The 18,833-nt window shown below is 48.4% G+C and overlaps 1 protein-coding gene across 1 annotated transcript in view; it reads right to left on the reverse strand.

Moving 5' to 3' along the window:
* Tenm4 (teneurin transmembrane protein 4) overlaps positions 1-18,833 on the reverse strand; it is a 2,730,446-nt gene that overhangs the window by 3,438 nt on the left and 2,708,175 nt on the right. Inside the window, 6 exon segments of the mRNA XM_037206447.1 lie at positions 436-578; positions 6,804-8,418; positions 10,402-10,698; positions 14,649-14,857; positions 14,860-14,883; positions 17,862-18,034. Of these exon segments, the coding sequence (XP_037062342.1) occupies positions 436-578; positions 6,804-8,418; positions 10,402-10,698; positions 14,649-14,857; positions 14,860-14,883; positions 17,862-18,034 (2,461 nt within the window).

The raw sequence follows: 18,833 nt of genomic DNA on the forward strand, positions 1-18,833 counted from the left end.
CCAGATGACAGAAAGTAGACAGATCTGGGTTTGAATTGTCTCATGTATTAAACCTGTACAATGAGAAGAATACCAGCATGGTATGTTTGTGAGCTAACTTAAGTACAGTGTCCCTCAATGCAGGTGCATCAGGTGCTCAAAGAATATCACATCTGGACTCAGAACATGCCTCTCTTAGTGCTTTTGCCTGCAGAGTGACAAAGGCCTATTATTTTTTGTGGAATTCTAAGTTTGGTGGACCACACAAAACTCCTTCATACAGCCTGTGAGTGTCCATGTGCTGCTTCAGCTGTTCTCTGAAAGCTGTCTGGCAGGAAGCATGAGGGTGCTGCCTCAGTTTCCATTGCTGGCTTGAACTTTCCTGCAGAGTTGGTGGGACCCCTCCTTTAATGTCCGAATGGCCTGAGGTGTGGCTGTCGCGTGGGGAGGAGTTACCTTGCTGTTGTCCCATTCCTGAGTTTTCATCTGTGTGTGCACGAGCTCATAGGATGGTTCCATGGCATCTGTGTCTGGTTTGGGATAGCCAGGTATCACGTTGTGTAGCTGGAATCCAAAGGTGAGTAGCCAGCTGTTGACATCTGGGTGGAGAGAAGCAGAAATATGCCTAGGGAGTAAGTGGACTTTTGCCCCGGGGCCACAAGTGGGAAGTGACTGGTGACAGGGCTGACATTTACATACACTGGGAAATAATGTCCTGGTCTTAATGCCAAATGTGCTGCTGGGCCCCCAGCAGTCCCTCTCTCAGGCATATGCCCAGAACCATCTTCCAATGGGTAGACCCAAGAGAGGAAACCCAGGCAGAACCCAGGCTTCCAGATATCTCTTTCTTCTCTCTTCCTCACCCGCTTACCCTGAGGTAGCTGCTGATGGATGAAGCTCTCCCAGGCCCATCCTCACCCCCAACTTCAATAGGAAACACTTGCAAAGGTCAGAAAGGATTTTAATGGCTGCCTTGCAAAGAGAAAAACTCACTCAAGAAACAAACTGCCCCACTCTCTTTGTAGTCATTAGGACCTCCCGCTGGCTAGTTCAAAGATCAAAGGGCTCTCCTCTCGCTACTGTCTTTCATTTCTAACAGTACAAGGAAGTCACCCGACCTCCCAGTGCCTTAGCCTGCTAGTCTCTAAGCTTACTAATCACATTCCTTGGAGTTGCAAGTTAAAGACAAGGTATTTCGGTGAGCATTTGGCTCACTGAAGAATGGAGTCAGAAATCTGTGATCCTGGGTTGGGGTGTAGCTGAGTTGGTAGAGCGCTTGCCTAGCACGCATGGAGTCCTGGGTGCAGTCAGTCACAAGCACTACACAAATTGATGCCTGTCGTTCCTGCACAGAGGAGAGGGAGGCAGGAGGAACAGAAGTTGAAGGCCATCCTTGGCTACATAGTGAGTTTGTGGCTAGCCTGGGCTACATGAAATCAATCTCAAAACAAAGCAAAGCCAAGCCAAGGATGACAACAACAAAAATCCATCCATATAATCAACCGAATAAAAAACTTCGAAAGCCGTGACCTTAGATGGGGCTTGAGGTGGACTATCAGTCACTTGGCCCATGTGGCAGAGAAGGCCTACTGTGCTGGTAGATGCCGTGTCCTCACAGGACCCCAAAAGGAGATGAGACCTGGGTCCATCTGTCTTTTAAATATGATAAAAATCAGACACGGATTAGGCATGGCATTGAAGCCAAACAGTGAGAAAACCATTGTCTGCCTGGCATCCTTGGAAACGGAGGTTGGTACTGTAGGCAAAGACGGCTGCACAGGGTCAGGTGCCCCAGAGGGGGCAGCGTGGAAGTAAGCAGACTGGTTCTTAAAACCTGAGGAAGAACCAGAAAGGACAGAGCCTGGGGTGGCAGGAGAGAGGCGATCTGAGCCTTGCCGGAGGTAGTCTGTGCGGCAAGGCGACTCAACCTTCTTTGGGAAGGGGTGGCTGAAGATGCTAAAGCACTCCTCAGACAGACTCAGAATCCAGTCTCAGTGGCAGGGGGTGGGGTGGGGTGGGGTGGGAGAGGTGTGCAACGTTTTAAGGCCGGCCTCAGAGCCAGGTGCCATTTGTTTTCTTTCCAGTGGAAACACATCTCTGTTGGGAGGTCCTGTGGATGACCCAGGCCTAGGAGGAAGTGATCTCCCCCCGCCACCCCCATGGGGGTCAACAGTCAACAGTGTGTTCTTGACACTGTGGTGACCCATGTGTCTCTCCCATCTAAGCATCTCACATTTGTCTGTGCCTCTTCGGTTGTCGCTGTTTTCAGTTGTCGCAGGCCCCTCCACTGGGGACCCAGGTTTGTTCTCACTTCAGCCTTGCTAGGCAGGCCACAGAAGGGAAAGAGCATGGCAGCTGGGGCCACACAAACCCACCTGCTGGCTCCTCACTGTATAATCGTGAATTTGGAGAGCTTGCTTAATCCTCAGGGATTTAGTTCCCTCGTTTGCATACTGGCGACAGGAATGGCTGTAACTGCTCTTGGAGGAGAGCAAGCTTATCACTTGGAGGTAATTATTGCAGAGTAGCTGTTCCAAGCTTGGGCCTAAAACACTGGGTTGAATTCACAGTGTCCAGATCAGGTACTGGTTTCTGTCTTCGTCTATCCCAAGACCCCCATTTTCTTATTTGTAACAGGGGGGCTTGGATGACTTCTCCATGGCCCTTTCCTCATTGAGTTTCCAGAAGTCTCTCATTCTATGATTCTCGGCAGATGGATCTTTGGGAATTAAAACAAGCCGAACACGGGGAGCGAACACCTCACAAAGCCCTTTTTCTTCAGGCTGAGAATGTGCATCGGGATTTGTGGTTGCTTCTATCTGGAATAGCGCACATTCCCAGGAAAGCAGGGGGTACGGGAGAGGGCTGGGCTTTAATTATGAGTGATGGAAGATGGGAAGCTTGCTATCACGTCTTTCAGGAAAATGTCAGAGATCTATTTGTTCACTCGCTTTCCTACCGGGCTTTTCTGAAGCGCTGGGAATTGTACTCTTATAACCTCAGGGGCAGGCTCTCCTTCCTGTTGAAAAGCTCGGCTTTACCTGTCAGTCCCAGAAGTCACTGCTGCCGGGAGGGAGGGATAAAATGCAAACGATTTGAATCTCTTTCACGTGTGCATAGCTTTGTTCTTCACAGAATGTATTTGAATTAAAAAAAAAAAAAAAAACACTAAGCATTTGAAGTCCGACACCGCCGAGTTCTGAGGCTTGCCTCCCCGTGCCTTTGTGGGAGGGTTACTTTACCCGTCCTGAACTTCACAGTCTGTGGCTGTGTTCCCCACCCGACAGGTCTCGGGAAGGACTCAGCCTGATGATGTGTGAGACATACCTGTGGCGGACATGTTAGGGTTGCCTCCCTCCCCGTGATCCAATTCTACCTTCTTTCTCTGGGGGTGGGGCCGGGGCACTGATGCAGCAGTGGACCATGGGATCCAGGATAAGCCAATCAGTGTATTCTGTCCTCCACAACCTCAGTAACTGCTCCATTGTCACATGACCCAGGCCTACCTTACCAGAGCATACCTCAGGACCTGAAAGTATGTTTGGGAAAAAATAAGATTTCTTTGTTGTTGTGATGTGAATGAGGACGCACTTAACCCACAGAGAAGATAAAAGGTGAGGTGTAGTGAAAATCAGTAGAATCTGAGCTTCCTGTTCGCCACTGCAAATCATGTCTGATGGTCTGAAACTCTGAGTGTTTAGACAACATATATCTCTCTTTTTCATATGCCACAGGACCCACTATGTAGGTAAAATCAATTTTGGGGTCATGACCAGTATTTTCCTTGAAGTGGAACAGGCTAGACTAGAAAATATATAGATACCAAACTTAAGGACTGCTTTGTAAACCTTTAGTTTTAGTGTTTCATTGTGATATTAAAAAAATCTTTTTTTTTTCTTTTTTGAGATATGTTCTCATGTATTCAGGCCATGTAGTCAAGGATGACTTTGAACTTCTGATCCTCCAGTCTCCACCTCTGGAATACTGGGGTTACAGGTGTACAATTAGATGCAATACCACACCTAATTTGCTCAGTGCCAGGGATGGAGTCAAGGGCTTCACGCATGCTAACAAGTGGACGCTCATGCCTGTTCAACCAATGGAGCTACATTCCTAGCTTCAAAATTCCTTTTCCTAAGGTGGGCTCAAAGACATCTGTGAAAAGTGGCATGAGTTCCATGGAGGCAGGCACGAAGCCTTCTTCCCTGCTGGGTCCTCAGTGTGAGCCTGGCACGGAGAAGGTATAACTAATATGATGTTTGTTAGCTTTAACTGTATGGGAAATGAAAGACACACTGAAAATGCAAGGAGCCCCTTGGACAGTGGAGAGCTGCGCTAAAAAGCAGGTTCCAGAGACCAGTGTGATCATCATGGGAAACGCTCTGAAACCAGAGAGCCCCGATCTGTGCGATGCTCCACAGACCCTTGGTCCTTCGGAGGCTCACGGGCCTCATCTGTAGAGTGCAGAGAATTGTTGTGATCTCACAGGGTTGTTGCCAGGCTTAAAGGAGACGGTGTCTCCAAGTGCTTGGCAAAGCGTGTTCAATCACCCAGTGCTATTCTGGGAGGAGACTATATGCATATGGTAGTGTACAAAGGAAGGGGGGGGGACGATGATACTTTGGCAAGCTTCAACAATTTTTTATGGAAAATTACATTTCCTATTACAGTATTTTTTTTTTTCCTCCAGCTATAGTAACATGCCAAGATGTCTCACAGGAAACTCACTAGAGGGTGAGGCAGGGGGTGTGCTTTGTGCAGACAGATGTAATGGAAATGTCACCCTAATCTGTCAAGTCTCTCCAGCAGCCAAGTTGAGCATGGGAACACTGTCAAAATACATGTATTTATCCCCAGCCCCCGAGGATGTTTTCGTGACACCTGAGCACCACCGTGTTCTCCCTTCTATCTGTGTGTTCGGGACTCTTCCTCTTAATTGAACAATCTAGAATGTTTCCTGGAAAAAGGAGCCCTCCTGTTGCTGTCAGCAGAAACAGGATCCAGGTGAGGCTACCAAGTTTTAGGGTGAGTGAGCAAGACACGATGTCCTCTCTCCAATTCTGCGTATTGACCCCAGTCTCCTGAACGTCTTTCTTCCTGCCAGCCTCCGGGATCAGCTATTCCTTGAAGGCTTCCCAGAACTCTGTGGGGAGAGCCAGTTGCTAGTCTTCTGTGTTTTAATGGCCATCTGTGCAAACCTGCCCCTCACACTGGACCACAGCGTGCATTTCCTCTGAGAGTGGGGATTCCTCGAGGGAGGGAATCATCTTTCTATTCTCAGAGCCTGAGCCTGGGGAGGGCATGGAATGAAGGAAACAGACACAAAAGAGGGGGCTAGCGAAATCAGTCACAACAAGATCATCAGCCTTTCTCAGTACAAATTCTCCTCACAAGTTGCAGGCTGGCTTCATTCAGATCCCATAGAGATCCCTATGTGACTTGCTGGGTGATTGTAGCCGCCTGAGATGTCTCCATCTGAAGGACATACAGGACACTTTATTTGCCAGCTGGTTTCAGAGAAATGAAAGCTAATGTTCCCCTTTAAAGCAGAGGATGAGGGAAAGGGAATCTGCATGAGCTGTGTGAGGCATGAAATGCGGGTCTCGCATCACCCTTGCCACTAAGCTTCTGTTTGTTCCATGAATTAATTGTTTCTTTTTAATCTTCCTTTATTGCCTGCTTAGGATGCATATACATATGTACACACACACACACACACACACACACACACACACACATTTTGAGACATAGTGTTGTGTATCCCAGGCTAGCCTCAAACTCACTGTGTAGTCAAGGATGACATGGAACTCTTGGTCCTCTGCTCTCCACCTCCTGAGTGCTGGGATCTGATCTAGTGTTTTGTGCCTTCTAGGAAGCACTCTGCCAAATGAACTATATCCTCAGCTCTGGATGGTTTCTTAATCTTCTACTTCATCTCCACGATTGCTGACTTATTTTTTTTTATTTTTTATTTTTGTTTTTTTGAGACAGGATTTCTCTGTAGCTTTGGAGTCTGTCCTGGAACTTTCTCTGTAGACCAGGCTGGCCTCGAACTCACAGAGATATGTCTATCTCTGCCTCCCGAGTGCTGGGATTAAAGGTATGTACTGCCACTCCCCAGCTGACTACTAACTTATTAATGATGTCTATTTGTGCCTGATTTAGTTTTTTTTTTTTCCTTTGAAACTGGGTCTCCTACAGCTCAGACTGGCCTAGAACTCTTGGTCCTCCTGCCTCTACCAGATCCCCAGATTATCTGCTTTAGTTTTAGGTTTCTAATGGTTGCTCTAGGGTAGCATATGAACATTAATTCAACCAGAATAAGGATAGGTATTCTAACCGTTTGATTTATTTTGAGATGGGGTCAGGATCTTATTATAGCCTGGCTGACCTGGAACTCATTGTGTAGACTAGGCTAGCCTTGACCTCACAGAGACTTCTGCCTGTCCTGCCTCCCAAGTCCTGGGATTAAAGATATGCGCTACCACTGCCTGGCTGAGACATTAGGATTTTATGGTGAAGTCATTTAGAAAAGTTATAGGTAAGTATACTAAAGAGCTCTTTTTACTACAGAACCTCTCAGAGCCTTCACAAACTGAAATATTATAAAACGAATAGATTATGAAAAATTAAGAATGTGATCCTGTCAACTATGTTTGATGATGGATCCATTATTTCCTGAGTAGTCTCCAAACTAGTTTTTGTTTAAATAGACTTTGGCAAACAATGCTCTTAGGGACAGTCCGTGTCTCCTGCCACCCCCTAGCAGCTTTCTCAAGGAGCAATGGGGTAGGTCCTGACCTAGGGTGTACCGCAGCCCTTACCTGTCATGAAGCACTTGATGTCCTGAGAGTTGCTGATGGGGTTGTTGTTCTTAAACATGTAGAGATGAAAAGGCACGATGCTGCTACTACTCAGGCGTTTCCAGAGTTCATGGTCTGGGCTCGTCCAGCGTCCAGCCAGCACATCATAATCCCGTCGGCCCATGTGGACAAGCTTGGTGAGCGGATCATAGAGGCCACCGTGGTAGCCGATGATGATCTGGAAGTTGGGGTTTGTGTCCATGTAGATCTCCCCATAGGCTGTGTACAGGATCTGCTTAATCATCAGGCCAGTTCCACTGAAGACAGCGAGTGGGGTCCCAATGTTGTCACAAGCTATGTAAAACTCATCGCCACTGCTCAGCTCCATGGCAAAGAGGTGTCCCTGCAGGTCATAGTAGAGGGACGTGATCTCAGAGCTGGAGTGGTTGTAGAGGTGGGTGACCTTGGTGGGGTTGGTCAGGTCTGCATAGAAGAACTGTAGATGGTGACTGTGGCTGCTCTTGCTGGATACTCGCCGCCCCAGGCCATCATAGCGGTACCTGACGCTCCAGCCGCTAGCCCGGTTGTAGGCTTTGATGAGCAGGCCAGCTGAATTGTACTCGAAGACATCCCCACCCCGCTGCCTCAGGAAGCCATCCTCGTCCATCTTGTACTGCACATCACCCAGCCTAGTGATGCGGTCACGGAGGTCGTACCGTAGTGGCGTGAGCCGTGCACTGTTCCCAGGGCTCAGCAGGTGTAGGTTCCCGTTGAGGTCATAGCTGTAGCGCCAGAGCGGCTTGTCATTGATGGAGACTGTCTGCAGCTGGCCATCAGCATCGTACTCATAGGAGTAGCGGGTGGTGTTGGCATAGGGCCCCACCTTCAGTTCCTTCTTCACTACCCGTCCCATGTTATCATACTGAACAGTCATCCAGTACATGAGTGACCGGAAAATCTCATACTGTACTTCCTTCATCCTGCCATAAGCATCAAAATGTTTGGTGTGGGTCATGACGGCTGTGGTGATGATCTGGTTGATGTCATAGTAGATGACACCAAACTTCCCAAACTGTTCTGTCTTCCCTGACACATCATCGTAGCGGTAGAGATCGATGGGCAGTGGGGTCTCGTTGATCACAGCCTGCATGCTGGTCACACGGAAACTGTTGTCATAGTTGTAGTCAAAGCGGGCGTTGACCATGCCTTCCTCGGTGAAGCGGAAGATCTGACGGTCAATCAGGGGCCCAATCTGACGGTAGCGGATAGTGCAGGTAAAGCCCTCGTTCTGAAGGTTGACGGTCTTCAGCATGCCTGCTGTCTCATCATAGGTGAAGCTCACCTTGGTGGTGTCATACAGAGTCTCGGCCAGCTTTGACAACTTGCCATACTTGTAAATCACCCTGCGGCCAGTGCCCAAGTAGAAGGTGTGCAACAGGTGCCCATCCTCGGTGAAGTCCTGTATGACGGAGGCATTGCCTTCTGGGGGTTGGTAGATGTTTCTGTAGTAGCCCACTGAGCGAATGGTTTCCAGTGTCTGCCTGGCTACATTGGGCATGGTCACGGAAGAGAGGCGGTCATTCTTGTCAAACTCGAAGATGTACTGCCTCTGGCTGTGGAGGTGAAGCACCATGGACTGGAGGGAGAAAAAAAAAAAACATAGATGAAGGAGGTGAGAGAAGGGATGACAACCCAAGTTCCCACTTGTCCTGGAACTGGCTCTGCAGTCCAGGCTGGCCTCAAACTCAGAGATCTACCTGCCTCTGCCTCCCGAGTGCTGAGCTTTAAGGTGTGCGTCACCACCTCCCAGCTGGTAGATTTGGTAGCTAGAGGTAGGCTTGTTATCTGGTGACTTTCCAAAGGCAGAATATTCACTTTATGCCCCACTTCTCAGTTCAGAAGTGGATGGAAGGCTGAGAAAAGCAGTGGTTTTGCATTGTGTCAAGCAGAGCATTCCAGCCTGTGCACCAGGGGTTGTTAGGGAGGTGCTGGGGCTGCGCTTTCTCTCAGCCTTTGGCCTTGCAGGGTCCACTCAGGTCGTTTGTTTTCCTCTTGTGAGCAAGCAGTCTGCATGTCTGCTCTTTTGCGCGGTATGGATCAGATCATTTCTGCATGTGATGGGGTGCGAGACTGGGATGCTCTGGTCTAAAGTATTGTGACAACTTCCCTCCTGCCTTCCCTGACCCAGACTTCTGACCTCAGTCTCTCTATCCAAGCAAGAAGGAACGCTCTACAACACAGCCTGATGGTCTTAAATCCTGGCAGCCTTTGCCTGCTAAACAGCTTCTTTGGCTTCCCTGTGCCTGTAGCATAAAGATCATGTTTGAGAAGGGCACTTGAGACTTTGCCCCACCTTTTATGTAGTAGGGAGCCATGGGCCCACCCTGGGGCAGGCAGGCTGGAATGGGAAGGGAGAACCTGTTCCATCGTTGCATTCATTGTGCGACACTGGGATATTCTGTCTTCCCAGGCATGGCTTTGCAGTGCATGGGATGACTTCCACAGTCTGTCCCGTAGCCCTACAACAGAACCTCGCTCTCAGGTGTGCTCTAGCACAGGTAGAGACATTTACCATAGGACAAGCAGAGCCTGGGGCCCTGAACAGGTGCCCAGGGCAAGAAACAAAGTGAGGATTCTGGATCCAGACGTGGGGCATAAAGCGAATATTCTCTCTTAGGAAAGCCACCAGATAACAAGGCTGTATCTAGCTATTGAATCTACCAGGTGGCGCATGCCTTTAATCTCAGCACTTGGAAGGCAGAGGCAGGCAGATCTCTGAGTTTGAGGCCAGCCAGCCTGGTCTACAGAGCAAGTTCCCTACAGCCAAGGCTACATAGAGAAGCCCCGTCTTGAAAGAAAAACAACCAAAAAGCAACCCCCCCCCCTCAAACAAAACAAAACACAAACCTACCATTCTCCTTCCCCTATATGAGACCAACTTCTGAATTTAAATAATTTAAAAAATTATCCAAACATGTTTAGGATTTAGGTCATTTTTGATTCCTAGTTTCTGAATGAAGTGAATCCTGACCCAAAGTGGAAGGGATTTGCTAGGCCTACACCTGGTATTAGCAGCAAGGGATTAAGTTTGCCTCAGATCTGACCTCCAGGCTTCTGCTTGGATCTCTAGTGTGAGGTCGCCCTATGTGTGATGATCCTGGGAGCAGGAACCCGTCCTGTGTCAGCACCCTCCTGAATCACACCACCAAAGTCTTGCTTCAGAGTCCAGCTAGGATGGGCCTGCTCTTCTCCTTCAGCAAGGCTCTCATGTTTTCCTGGCCTAGGGACCTCCTGCTCACCACACTAAACCCATCCAGATACCTCCTGAGACCCCCTTTCCTTTTGGAAAATGGGCATCTCCCCCTTTGGAAACCACAACAGTCAGATTTATCCCCCTGAGGTCAGCAGGTTAGGCTTGGCCATGGGGAGCAATGATGAAAGCCGGTTTAGTGGTGAATGCCTTCAGCTATTCAGGAGGCTAAGGTAGGAAGGTCAGTCTAGGAGCCCAGGAGTTCAAGTCCACCTTGGGTAGTGTAGTGGTACCCATCTTAAAAATTAAAGCCACAATGATCAGACTTCTATGCATCAAGGCCATTGACAGAGGGAGACAGATACCTACCTTCTCTAAGTATGTGTAGCTCCACACCTTCCCATCTGCAAAGATCCGGGATGTGATGCGCCCTGCCTGATCATATTCCATTCTCTCAGACATGATGCCCCTTTGGATTCCTGCAATGTGACCCCCAGGGGAGTAGGTTACATTAACACCATTCAGCCTGCTGCTAGGTGACCAGAGGCTAGGCCTCCCTGCCTGGTCATACAGGATCCGAAGGGTGAACTTTCGGTGGTCATCATAGATCTTCTCTGTGCGTGTTACGCGGTCAAAGTCCAGAGACAAGAGGTTTCGGTTGTGAACCTGGGAAAAAGATAAGAAAGCGAGAGACTATGATGTGGATATCGGGGACCTGGCTCTGAGGACCAACTGTGTTGAACTCCTGAGAATAGAAGGCAGTACAGGTTGTGCGTATCAAACCTCACTCTACCATCTGTTAGCTCTTTGAGGTTTCCTGATCTGTACAATAGAAAAAAAATATACTTCGATGGCCTGTTGTAAGAATAAAGATAGCATGGGTGATGAGCATACAGTATTTCTCGCCGAAGAAGACACATGGTTTTATCATGTGATATATCAACGGGACTTAATTAAAAGGAGAGGAGGAGGAGGAGGAGGAGGAGGAGGAGGAGGAGGAGGAGGAGGAGGAAGTCAGATCTTTCTTAGCTCCATCCTAAAAACAGAACTCCCAAATGGACCTGGCAAATCAACACCTGACACATCTGCTCTGTGCCCGACGCTGTGCTGTGTTGGATTCCAAGGTCACCAAGCTCAGGGAAGCGGCAGATCTGTGGACTTCACTCTCACTAGTTCAATAGATACTTGATGGTTTTCTGAGCAAGCCCTAGCAATCCTGGGGCTCTATACTTGCTGCTTTTTGGGTCTCTCCTGCCTTTGCCCACAGTCAAGGCTTCTGGGTCACCTGCTGTCTCCCAAGACATCTCCTGTTTCTCCTCAGAGGGGGCTGGGAGGCAGAAGCATCACATCTCCAGTGGTTTCTCTTGTAGTCTGGTTGGAACCAGTCCTAACTCTACGATACTTTGCTTTTGCTCCAGGATCAGGAGCTCCATCTCTATAGCCTCCCTGAGGTCTGTCAGGCCACCACCCACTCAGTTTCCTTTTGGAGTCGGAAATACAGACTCCCACAGAGGAAACTGCAAGTTGGAGCTAGCTCTATGTGTGTGCATGAGAACAGAGGTATGAGTGGGGATACACAGGGACCTGGAACTTTCTGTTTAGGCTAGGCTGGCTGCTCAGCGAACCCCAGGGGTCCACCCTCTCTGCCTTCCCAGAGCTAGGATTACAAACATGTACCACCATGTCTGTTTTTTGTGTGTCCCCCCCCCCCACCACCAGGGGTTCAGAGGAATAAACTCAGGCTGCCAAGCACCTTACTCATTAGCAATCCCCCAGCTTTCCTGCTTCATATTTTAATACAGAAATGTGTTCTGGAGCCCCTGGATTTGACCCCTAGGCACAGTCTGTCCCCAAATGTTAGCAGGTTCTTCAAAGCTAAGGCTTCCCGCTGGGGGTGGGGAGGGGTGCCGGCCTGACAGGGCACAGGGGCACCTTTGCTGTCTCTTCTACTTGTCATTCAGTAAGTTTGACAAGCAGGAAGACCCAAGAGGAAAGGAGGTAATTAGGTCACACGATGTAAAATGGCATGTGTGCCTTGTGGAAGTCAAAGGTCCTTTGGGGATCTGTATGTTTAGTAGAGGGTTTGGATACAGGCAGGTGCCAGGGTTAGGGCTGAATTTCAACCTCGACTATGTGACTGGTTTTTCTGTGTGACCTTGGTCAAGTGCCTTTACTTCTCAGGGACTCAGATTCTTCCTGCGTTTACTCTTAGACTCAGGAGTAAATCACCAGGGGACTGCTAGGTGCATAGAAGGCACCGGATAAATGGCCATAATTATTTCTACTAAATGACAGCACATGATCATGGTCAGTCCTGGAGGAAGGAGAGGTGTGTGTGTCTTCCCCCACTCTCCCATACAAATGTCAAGGCCCCGAAAATAAGGATTTATAATGATGATGCTGAGACGGTTTTAGCTGTGAATGGCCTGGATATAATAAGCTTGCCTTCCCTAGGGTAATCAAACACAATTGTAGAAGCAAAAACCGTGTGGCAGACAATTCCCGAGAAAAATCAGAGGTGTTTGGAAGCTCAACCCGTGTTCTTTGCAGAGAGAGTACAGGAAAAGAGGGGGCCACATGGCTGACAATGGCGGGCACCTTTGAAAAGCACCTTTTGGGAGATCCTTTTATACCCCCAGTGTTGGTGCCACCTAGATAGCCTCCCCCACCCCCAAGGACTCTAGTGAAGAAGGGGATCTATACCTTAGTGACAAAATTAATAAAACTGAGTCGAGCAGTTCACTGGGGGAAGCACCTTGTGTTTCCTGTGCTCGGCAGTGGCGGCAATGAGATTATTTTACATCTTTCTTTATTAAAAAAAATTCCCAGCTGTATAAAAAATGAGCTCCATTATGGGGAGGCACACCCGGCTAACATTCTCATTCCACACACTGCCACTGTGGGTGGCCATTTATTTTGGGAGGAAGCAGAGATGTGACCACCCGACTAGAGTATCATCTATCTCCGGCTGGGAGAGGGACCAATTAAAGCCTGGGAAACTTCTGGTCGCGTTCACAAGGTAGAGAGAAACTCCTAATAGCACTAATCACTGCCCTTTACTGAGCACCTGGGATCTGCAGCCCTGGGCTAGGTGCTTTGAATACATCATCTCCTGCATCTGCAGAGGAAGTTTAGGCTCAGAGGAGTTGCTGGAGGCTACACACGAGGCCCAGCGGGAATCCAACCTAGGTCACACTTCCCATTTGGCACATTGCCTCAGATGTGCATTGAAGGGCCCTTGAGAATGCAGATGAGGGTTTAGTGAGACCACAGATGGTGGCAGGGAACAAAGACAGCTAGGCCTTCCACAGGAACTAGTAGGAGGCAGGTTTCCACATTAGCTAGCTAGCTAGCTACAGAGTTCTTGGCTGTTGAGGGTGCAAAGGAAGCCTGGTTTGGGGAGGCTCTAGGTTCTGCTATTGGAACTGTTGTGCTTCTGATGTGGATCTATTTACAACCATCTAGTTTTATGAGTCTGAAACAACTACTTATCTTCTGGACTTTGCCCCATGTAGAAGATGGGAGCATGTATAGAAACTTTCTTGGTTGCAAGGCAGGGGGGATTTGAGAGGCCACTGTCACTCTGAGGATTTATATGGCTCACTTCAGCTCAGCAGCTGTCCACTGAGCACCTGTGTTCTAGGAGGTACTGGGCAGAAAGCCAGGCCCAGGTCACCAGCTGTCCCCCTGTGCGGCCCTTGGCTTCTGCTTTGTAGTGCGCATTGCTGGGCAATCCGCTGGATAAATACTCAACCGCTGAACTGAAGCTCCAGGTCCCCTTAACCCCGGTTTTTCTCTTTGTCCTCACGCTTTACCACCCGGCTAGGCAAGTGCTCCTCCATATCCTCCTCAGAGTTCCTGCTTTACCCTTTGCTTTTTGAAACTGGGGGAGAGGGAAGGCTACTGGGCAGTGAGTTCTGGGCCCAAGTTTCACTCTACAGAGACATGGGGGTGGGGGTGGGGAGGAGCAGACAAGGTGCTCAGGGCTCCACATGCTGAAAAATGCTCCAAAATACCAGGCCTCCACCCTCCACACCAGGAACTCCTCCCTCAACAGCGACAGCTATGGCAAGGTCTTCCTGATGGGCAGGGTCTTGGTACAGAGGCAGGATGGCCTTGAACTTGTGATCTTCCTGCCACCGCACTCAGTCCTTTTGATCAAATGTGGCTTGTTTTCTAAAACTTGGGGACATATTAGCAGTGACAGCAACACCACAGCAATAAGGACACCAGCAGCAGAGGTTCCTGATCCCTGAGGATGCCAGGCTCTGTGGGAGACACTGGGCATGCCACTGCTAATCCCTGAAACAGCATGTAAAATGGGCTTTCTCTTCCAGTGACTGAAACTGGGGCTCTAAGATGACTGACATGCCCACATTCAGTCATGGAATAAAATAAGTTGGAAACTCAGCCCAGACTCAACCCCAAAGCCAGCCATGTTCCCGGAAGTTGAAACTGAAAAGGATGTCCCACGGCCTTTTGTTACCTGTGGTTCATGGTCTCAGGTCTCCCTTTGGCAGATGGGGAAACTGAGGTTTCAGGGGGAGTTTAAGAGATGGAATCTGGGTCTCTAAATATACCCCCCGCCAGATTAGTGCTTGCAAGATTCTGCTCACCCGCAGACGGCGCCCGAACACTGTGACCTGACCACGGGCCTGCTCCTTGCGCTGGCGCCATTCCACCAGGTTGAGGCCGTTGTCGATGGGTAGTGTGACGTTCCTCTTGCCCACAGTGGGGTTGACAGTGCCGGCCAGCAGGTGGGGCTCAGTCTGCAGAGCCACTTCCATGCCGTTGGCTAGCAGCAGGCGCAGGGAGCCATCGCCCCGATGTAGTAGCTGTTCCGGACTTGGTCTGAAGGAGAGGAGAGCAAAGATGCTGAAGAGGAGGGAAGATGGAGGCTAGGACGGGGGTCTGAATGTGTCCCCCAACTACAGAAGCAATACGTTGTCACTGAAGAAAACTAGGAAGATATACGGAGACTATGCATAAGCCCACCACTCAAAACCATTGGAAATATTTTGTATGTTTGTAGACTTCACAATATTTCCTAATGCATTTACAGAGTCAAATAGAAAACTATGGAGTTTTTCATCAGCCGATGCATCGTATCATGCCATTAAATATTTTAATAAATATTTGAAATAAATAACTACAGTCTTCCATTATATGGCAATACAATTTATCTAACAGCACCAAATAGATATTTAATTTGTTTCAGGTTTTTCCAACTACAAATAATACTGTAAGAAAATGTATTGTCAATATTACTAAGTGGAAGAAGTTAGACACAAGTGGTCATCTATCCTTTCTAGTTGGTAAGTGTTCAAAATATGATAGCTAGCGTTATTATTATTGTATCTGCTCAGGGAGTATTTGGTGGATTAAATTAGGAATGTCCCAGGCTATGTAAAACCATAAAAATACAGCACTGGGAATTAGAGAGAGAGGGCTCTAAGACATTTGCTGCTCCTGCAGAGGACCCGTGTTCGATTGCTAGCTCCCATCTGTAACTCACAACCATCTGTAACTCCAGTTCCAGGGGATCTATCTGATCTCCTCTTTTGGCTTCCAGGGGCACCAGACTTGAATGTAGTGCACATTTTTAACTGCAGGCAAAATTCACATTCACATAAAACGAAATAAATATATCTTTTTAAAAGATGTAGTTTTCATGGGAAACGCTCACTGACTCTTCCCCACTGGAGTGACATCAAATTAGGTCTTTCCTTTGCCTCCCCACTCCATCTTTCCACACTTTATCACTCACAGGGATTCTAAAATCTGCCTCAGTGTTGCTACGCATCATTCACTGACAATCTGTATTTTGCTTCCATTCGAAGAGTGGAAAAGCCAGTGTCAATTTATCTCGTAAAGCTTCTCCTTGCTGAATGCACATGTGTCTATTACTGTTGACTTTGGATGGACCAGCATGTGGGGAGGTCCATCTCTCCCGATCCTAGTTAATGTGGGCTGTGACTGCCCAAGGCTGCTACTCATTAGCAGCTACTTCTCATTATTTCTCCAGTTCGGACCTGAGATGAAACCGAAAGAGCTTCTTATGAAGACTCTCCTGAGATGGCTGCCAGGCTGAGCACCCGAGCCTGGGACACGGAACAGACGGGCAACTTGCAGGGGTACCAGGCGGAAAATAGATACCAAGTCCTTGTATTCTAGGATGTGCTTTTCCTCTTTATGTATGTCCCGATGTTTCTGGAATTGGGGTGTGTCTTACAATCTAGGCATGTACGCCAAACTTTGTGCTTTTATTCCCCTCCCCCTGAAAAGCTGTGATTAAATGGTGGTACATTTTAAAACAGAAATGTGGCACTTTCGAATTTTAAAAAAGTTGCTCAAACAGAAAAATTTATTAAAGCAGGCTTAGCAGTATAAAGTGGGCAGATGCAACAATTCTTGAGGGCAGAAACTAGGCTGATGGTCACACATCTTAACAGTCATTGGCTTGCTGTCCTAGTTTGGGCAGAGTTCTCATCAGATGGGGTCTGGCAACTTCTCCTGGCAATAATCCTGCCATAGCATAAACCCCACGGTGTGTCCCAACTCCTTGTTAAAGAAAGAAATTCCTGGACATGATCTCTATTTAATAACTTCCATTTTTCATCCAGCTTTTTGAAAGATGAAAACTATGTTTGCGAACAAAAGCAGTAATGCAAACAGACAAAATTTTGTTTTCTTGTGGTAAATTCAGCTGCTTACTAATTAATGAGTTAATCCGGCAAGTATTTTCTGAGCAATACTCTGTGCTTGGCCCATGCTGGTCACTTTACAAATGCTGTCTACAATATGTCTAGGCAACTCTGTGAGGCAGATCTTATAATGCAGCCCCATTTCTAAGATAAAAAAAAAAAAAAAAAAAAAAAAAAAAAAACAGGCTCAGGGAAGAAGAGTTGACTCCCTCCAGTTCATCTAGTTGGGAACTTGCATTGGACAGCAGATGCAGGTGCCTCAGGTCCACTCAGGGACTCCACACTACCCAACACCCCTTCACTATGCTTTCTTTCCCTGGAGAAGAAACACAAGGGCTGAGGTATGAGAAGGCAGCAGAGAGAGAGAGAGGGATAGAGATAGAGATATATAGAGGGATAGAGCTGGACCTTGGATGCCCAGCGCAAAGCTCCTTTTACTATTCGATGTCAAGGCTTTGGGAGAGCCTCAAGCAGGGAAGAAAGGGAAAAGGCAGCCAAGGCTTTCTTACGTGGATGCTGGCTTTGCTTTTATGTTCATTAAATCCAACAAAGCTTCAGGCACTACCCCGGGGTCACCACTTCCCGTGGGAACAGTCTAGACAGGGGATCCACAGCAAGATTTTCTCACTGTCATTTACCTGAAGCTAAAATCCCAATCCATATCTGGGATTATGGGTGCATGGAAGGGTCTCTTTCCCGTGGAGTCCTAGCAGAGGCACAAACCTGTCCTGGGCTCCTGGAAGGATTTCTCCACGCTGAGATTAGGTGTAATTACTCGTGTCTTTTGTCTCCCTTGCACCAGTGTGAGAGGAAATGGTTTTTAATCTGGGAGCCATTACCACAGCAGAGGAGGAGGTCACCTGGATTAACAGCTAATGGATTCTCTCCCCTTTGTTCTGAGGATAATAGGACGGGACAATGAAAAATCACTCCCTAGCTTCTGGGAGACATTATACAGGTCTCTGCCTGGTGTGTTTTGCAAATGAAGTGGCAGGACAGAGAAAAACCAAGAGGGAGTCTTTCTTGGTCTTGGACAGCTACTGTAGTGGCTTACTCCCCTGGTCATCTTCCTCCGAAGGGTCTTCACCTCTGGGTCTCAAAGGCCCCAGGCCCTGGCCGACTTACCTTGCAACAGAGTGTAGAAGGCACCCGAGGCAGACAGGTTGGTGGTTATGGTGACATCATCCTTGCTGGAGGTCTCTACCTGCACGTGTACTGAGCTGTCTGTATCGCTTCGGAAACTGCTCACCTGGCCAGTTGGAAAGGTCACATTTGTCAGGCGACCAAAGCTGTCATACCTAGAAACCAAAGGGGTGGCCCTTAGTGACAGAAGTATGATGGTGCAGGTCATGGTTAGCTTCAGCTGTCAAACGGACACAGAGTCACCGGGAAGATGAAACCTTGATGTAAGAAATGCCTTGATCGGACCGGCCCGTGATCAGGTCTATGGGAGCATTTTCTTAATTGCTAATTGAGGTAGGGGGCCTCTGCGGGTGGTGCCATTCCCTAGGCAGGTGAGCATGAGCTGCATAAGAAAGCTAGCTGTGCTACCCAGAGGGATCCAGCTAGTAAGAAGCAATCCTCCACGGTGTCTGCTTGAGTTCCCACCTCCAGGTTTCTGCCCTGACTTCCCTCAGTGATGGACTGTGATGTGGATGTGTAAACCAATCAAACCTATTCCTCTTCCAAGTGAGTTTTGATCCTTGTTGCTGGACCACAAAGCAGAACAGTGCGACAGCTGGGCTCGGGCTGTGGCTTTGCACGCTCTGCCTTTTCTTTCCAGTCAGATCTACTCCCCAGTCTCCAACTTCTCCTTCTCCAGGGTTTGACATAGTTTCCTTGATGCGACTTTATCTGCTGATAGCTAGCAGGAAAATGGATCACTTATCTGAACCTTTCTTAGTCCACATGGCAGGAAAGATATCCTTGCCATGCCGGCAGCCCAGCATGGAAAGGGCGTTGCTCTTCTAGAATGTTTTGGAAGACTGGTGTACAAGTTGGTTCCCTCTTGGGACTATGAGTGCTCCAGGTCAAGACAGCTCTATGGAGTCAGAACACTAGGCTGAGAGTCTGGACTCACACCACCTGGCTTCTATC

This window comes from Peromyscus leucopus, chromosome 1, assembly GCF_004664715.2.
Source record: "Peromyscus leucopus breed LL Stock chromosome 1, UCI_PerLeu_2.1, whole genome shotgun sequence".
NCBI lineage: Eukaryota > Metazoa > Chordata > Mammalia > Rodentia > Cricetidae > Peromyscus > Peromyscus leucopus.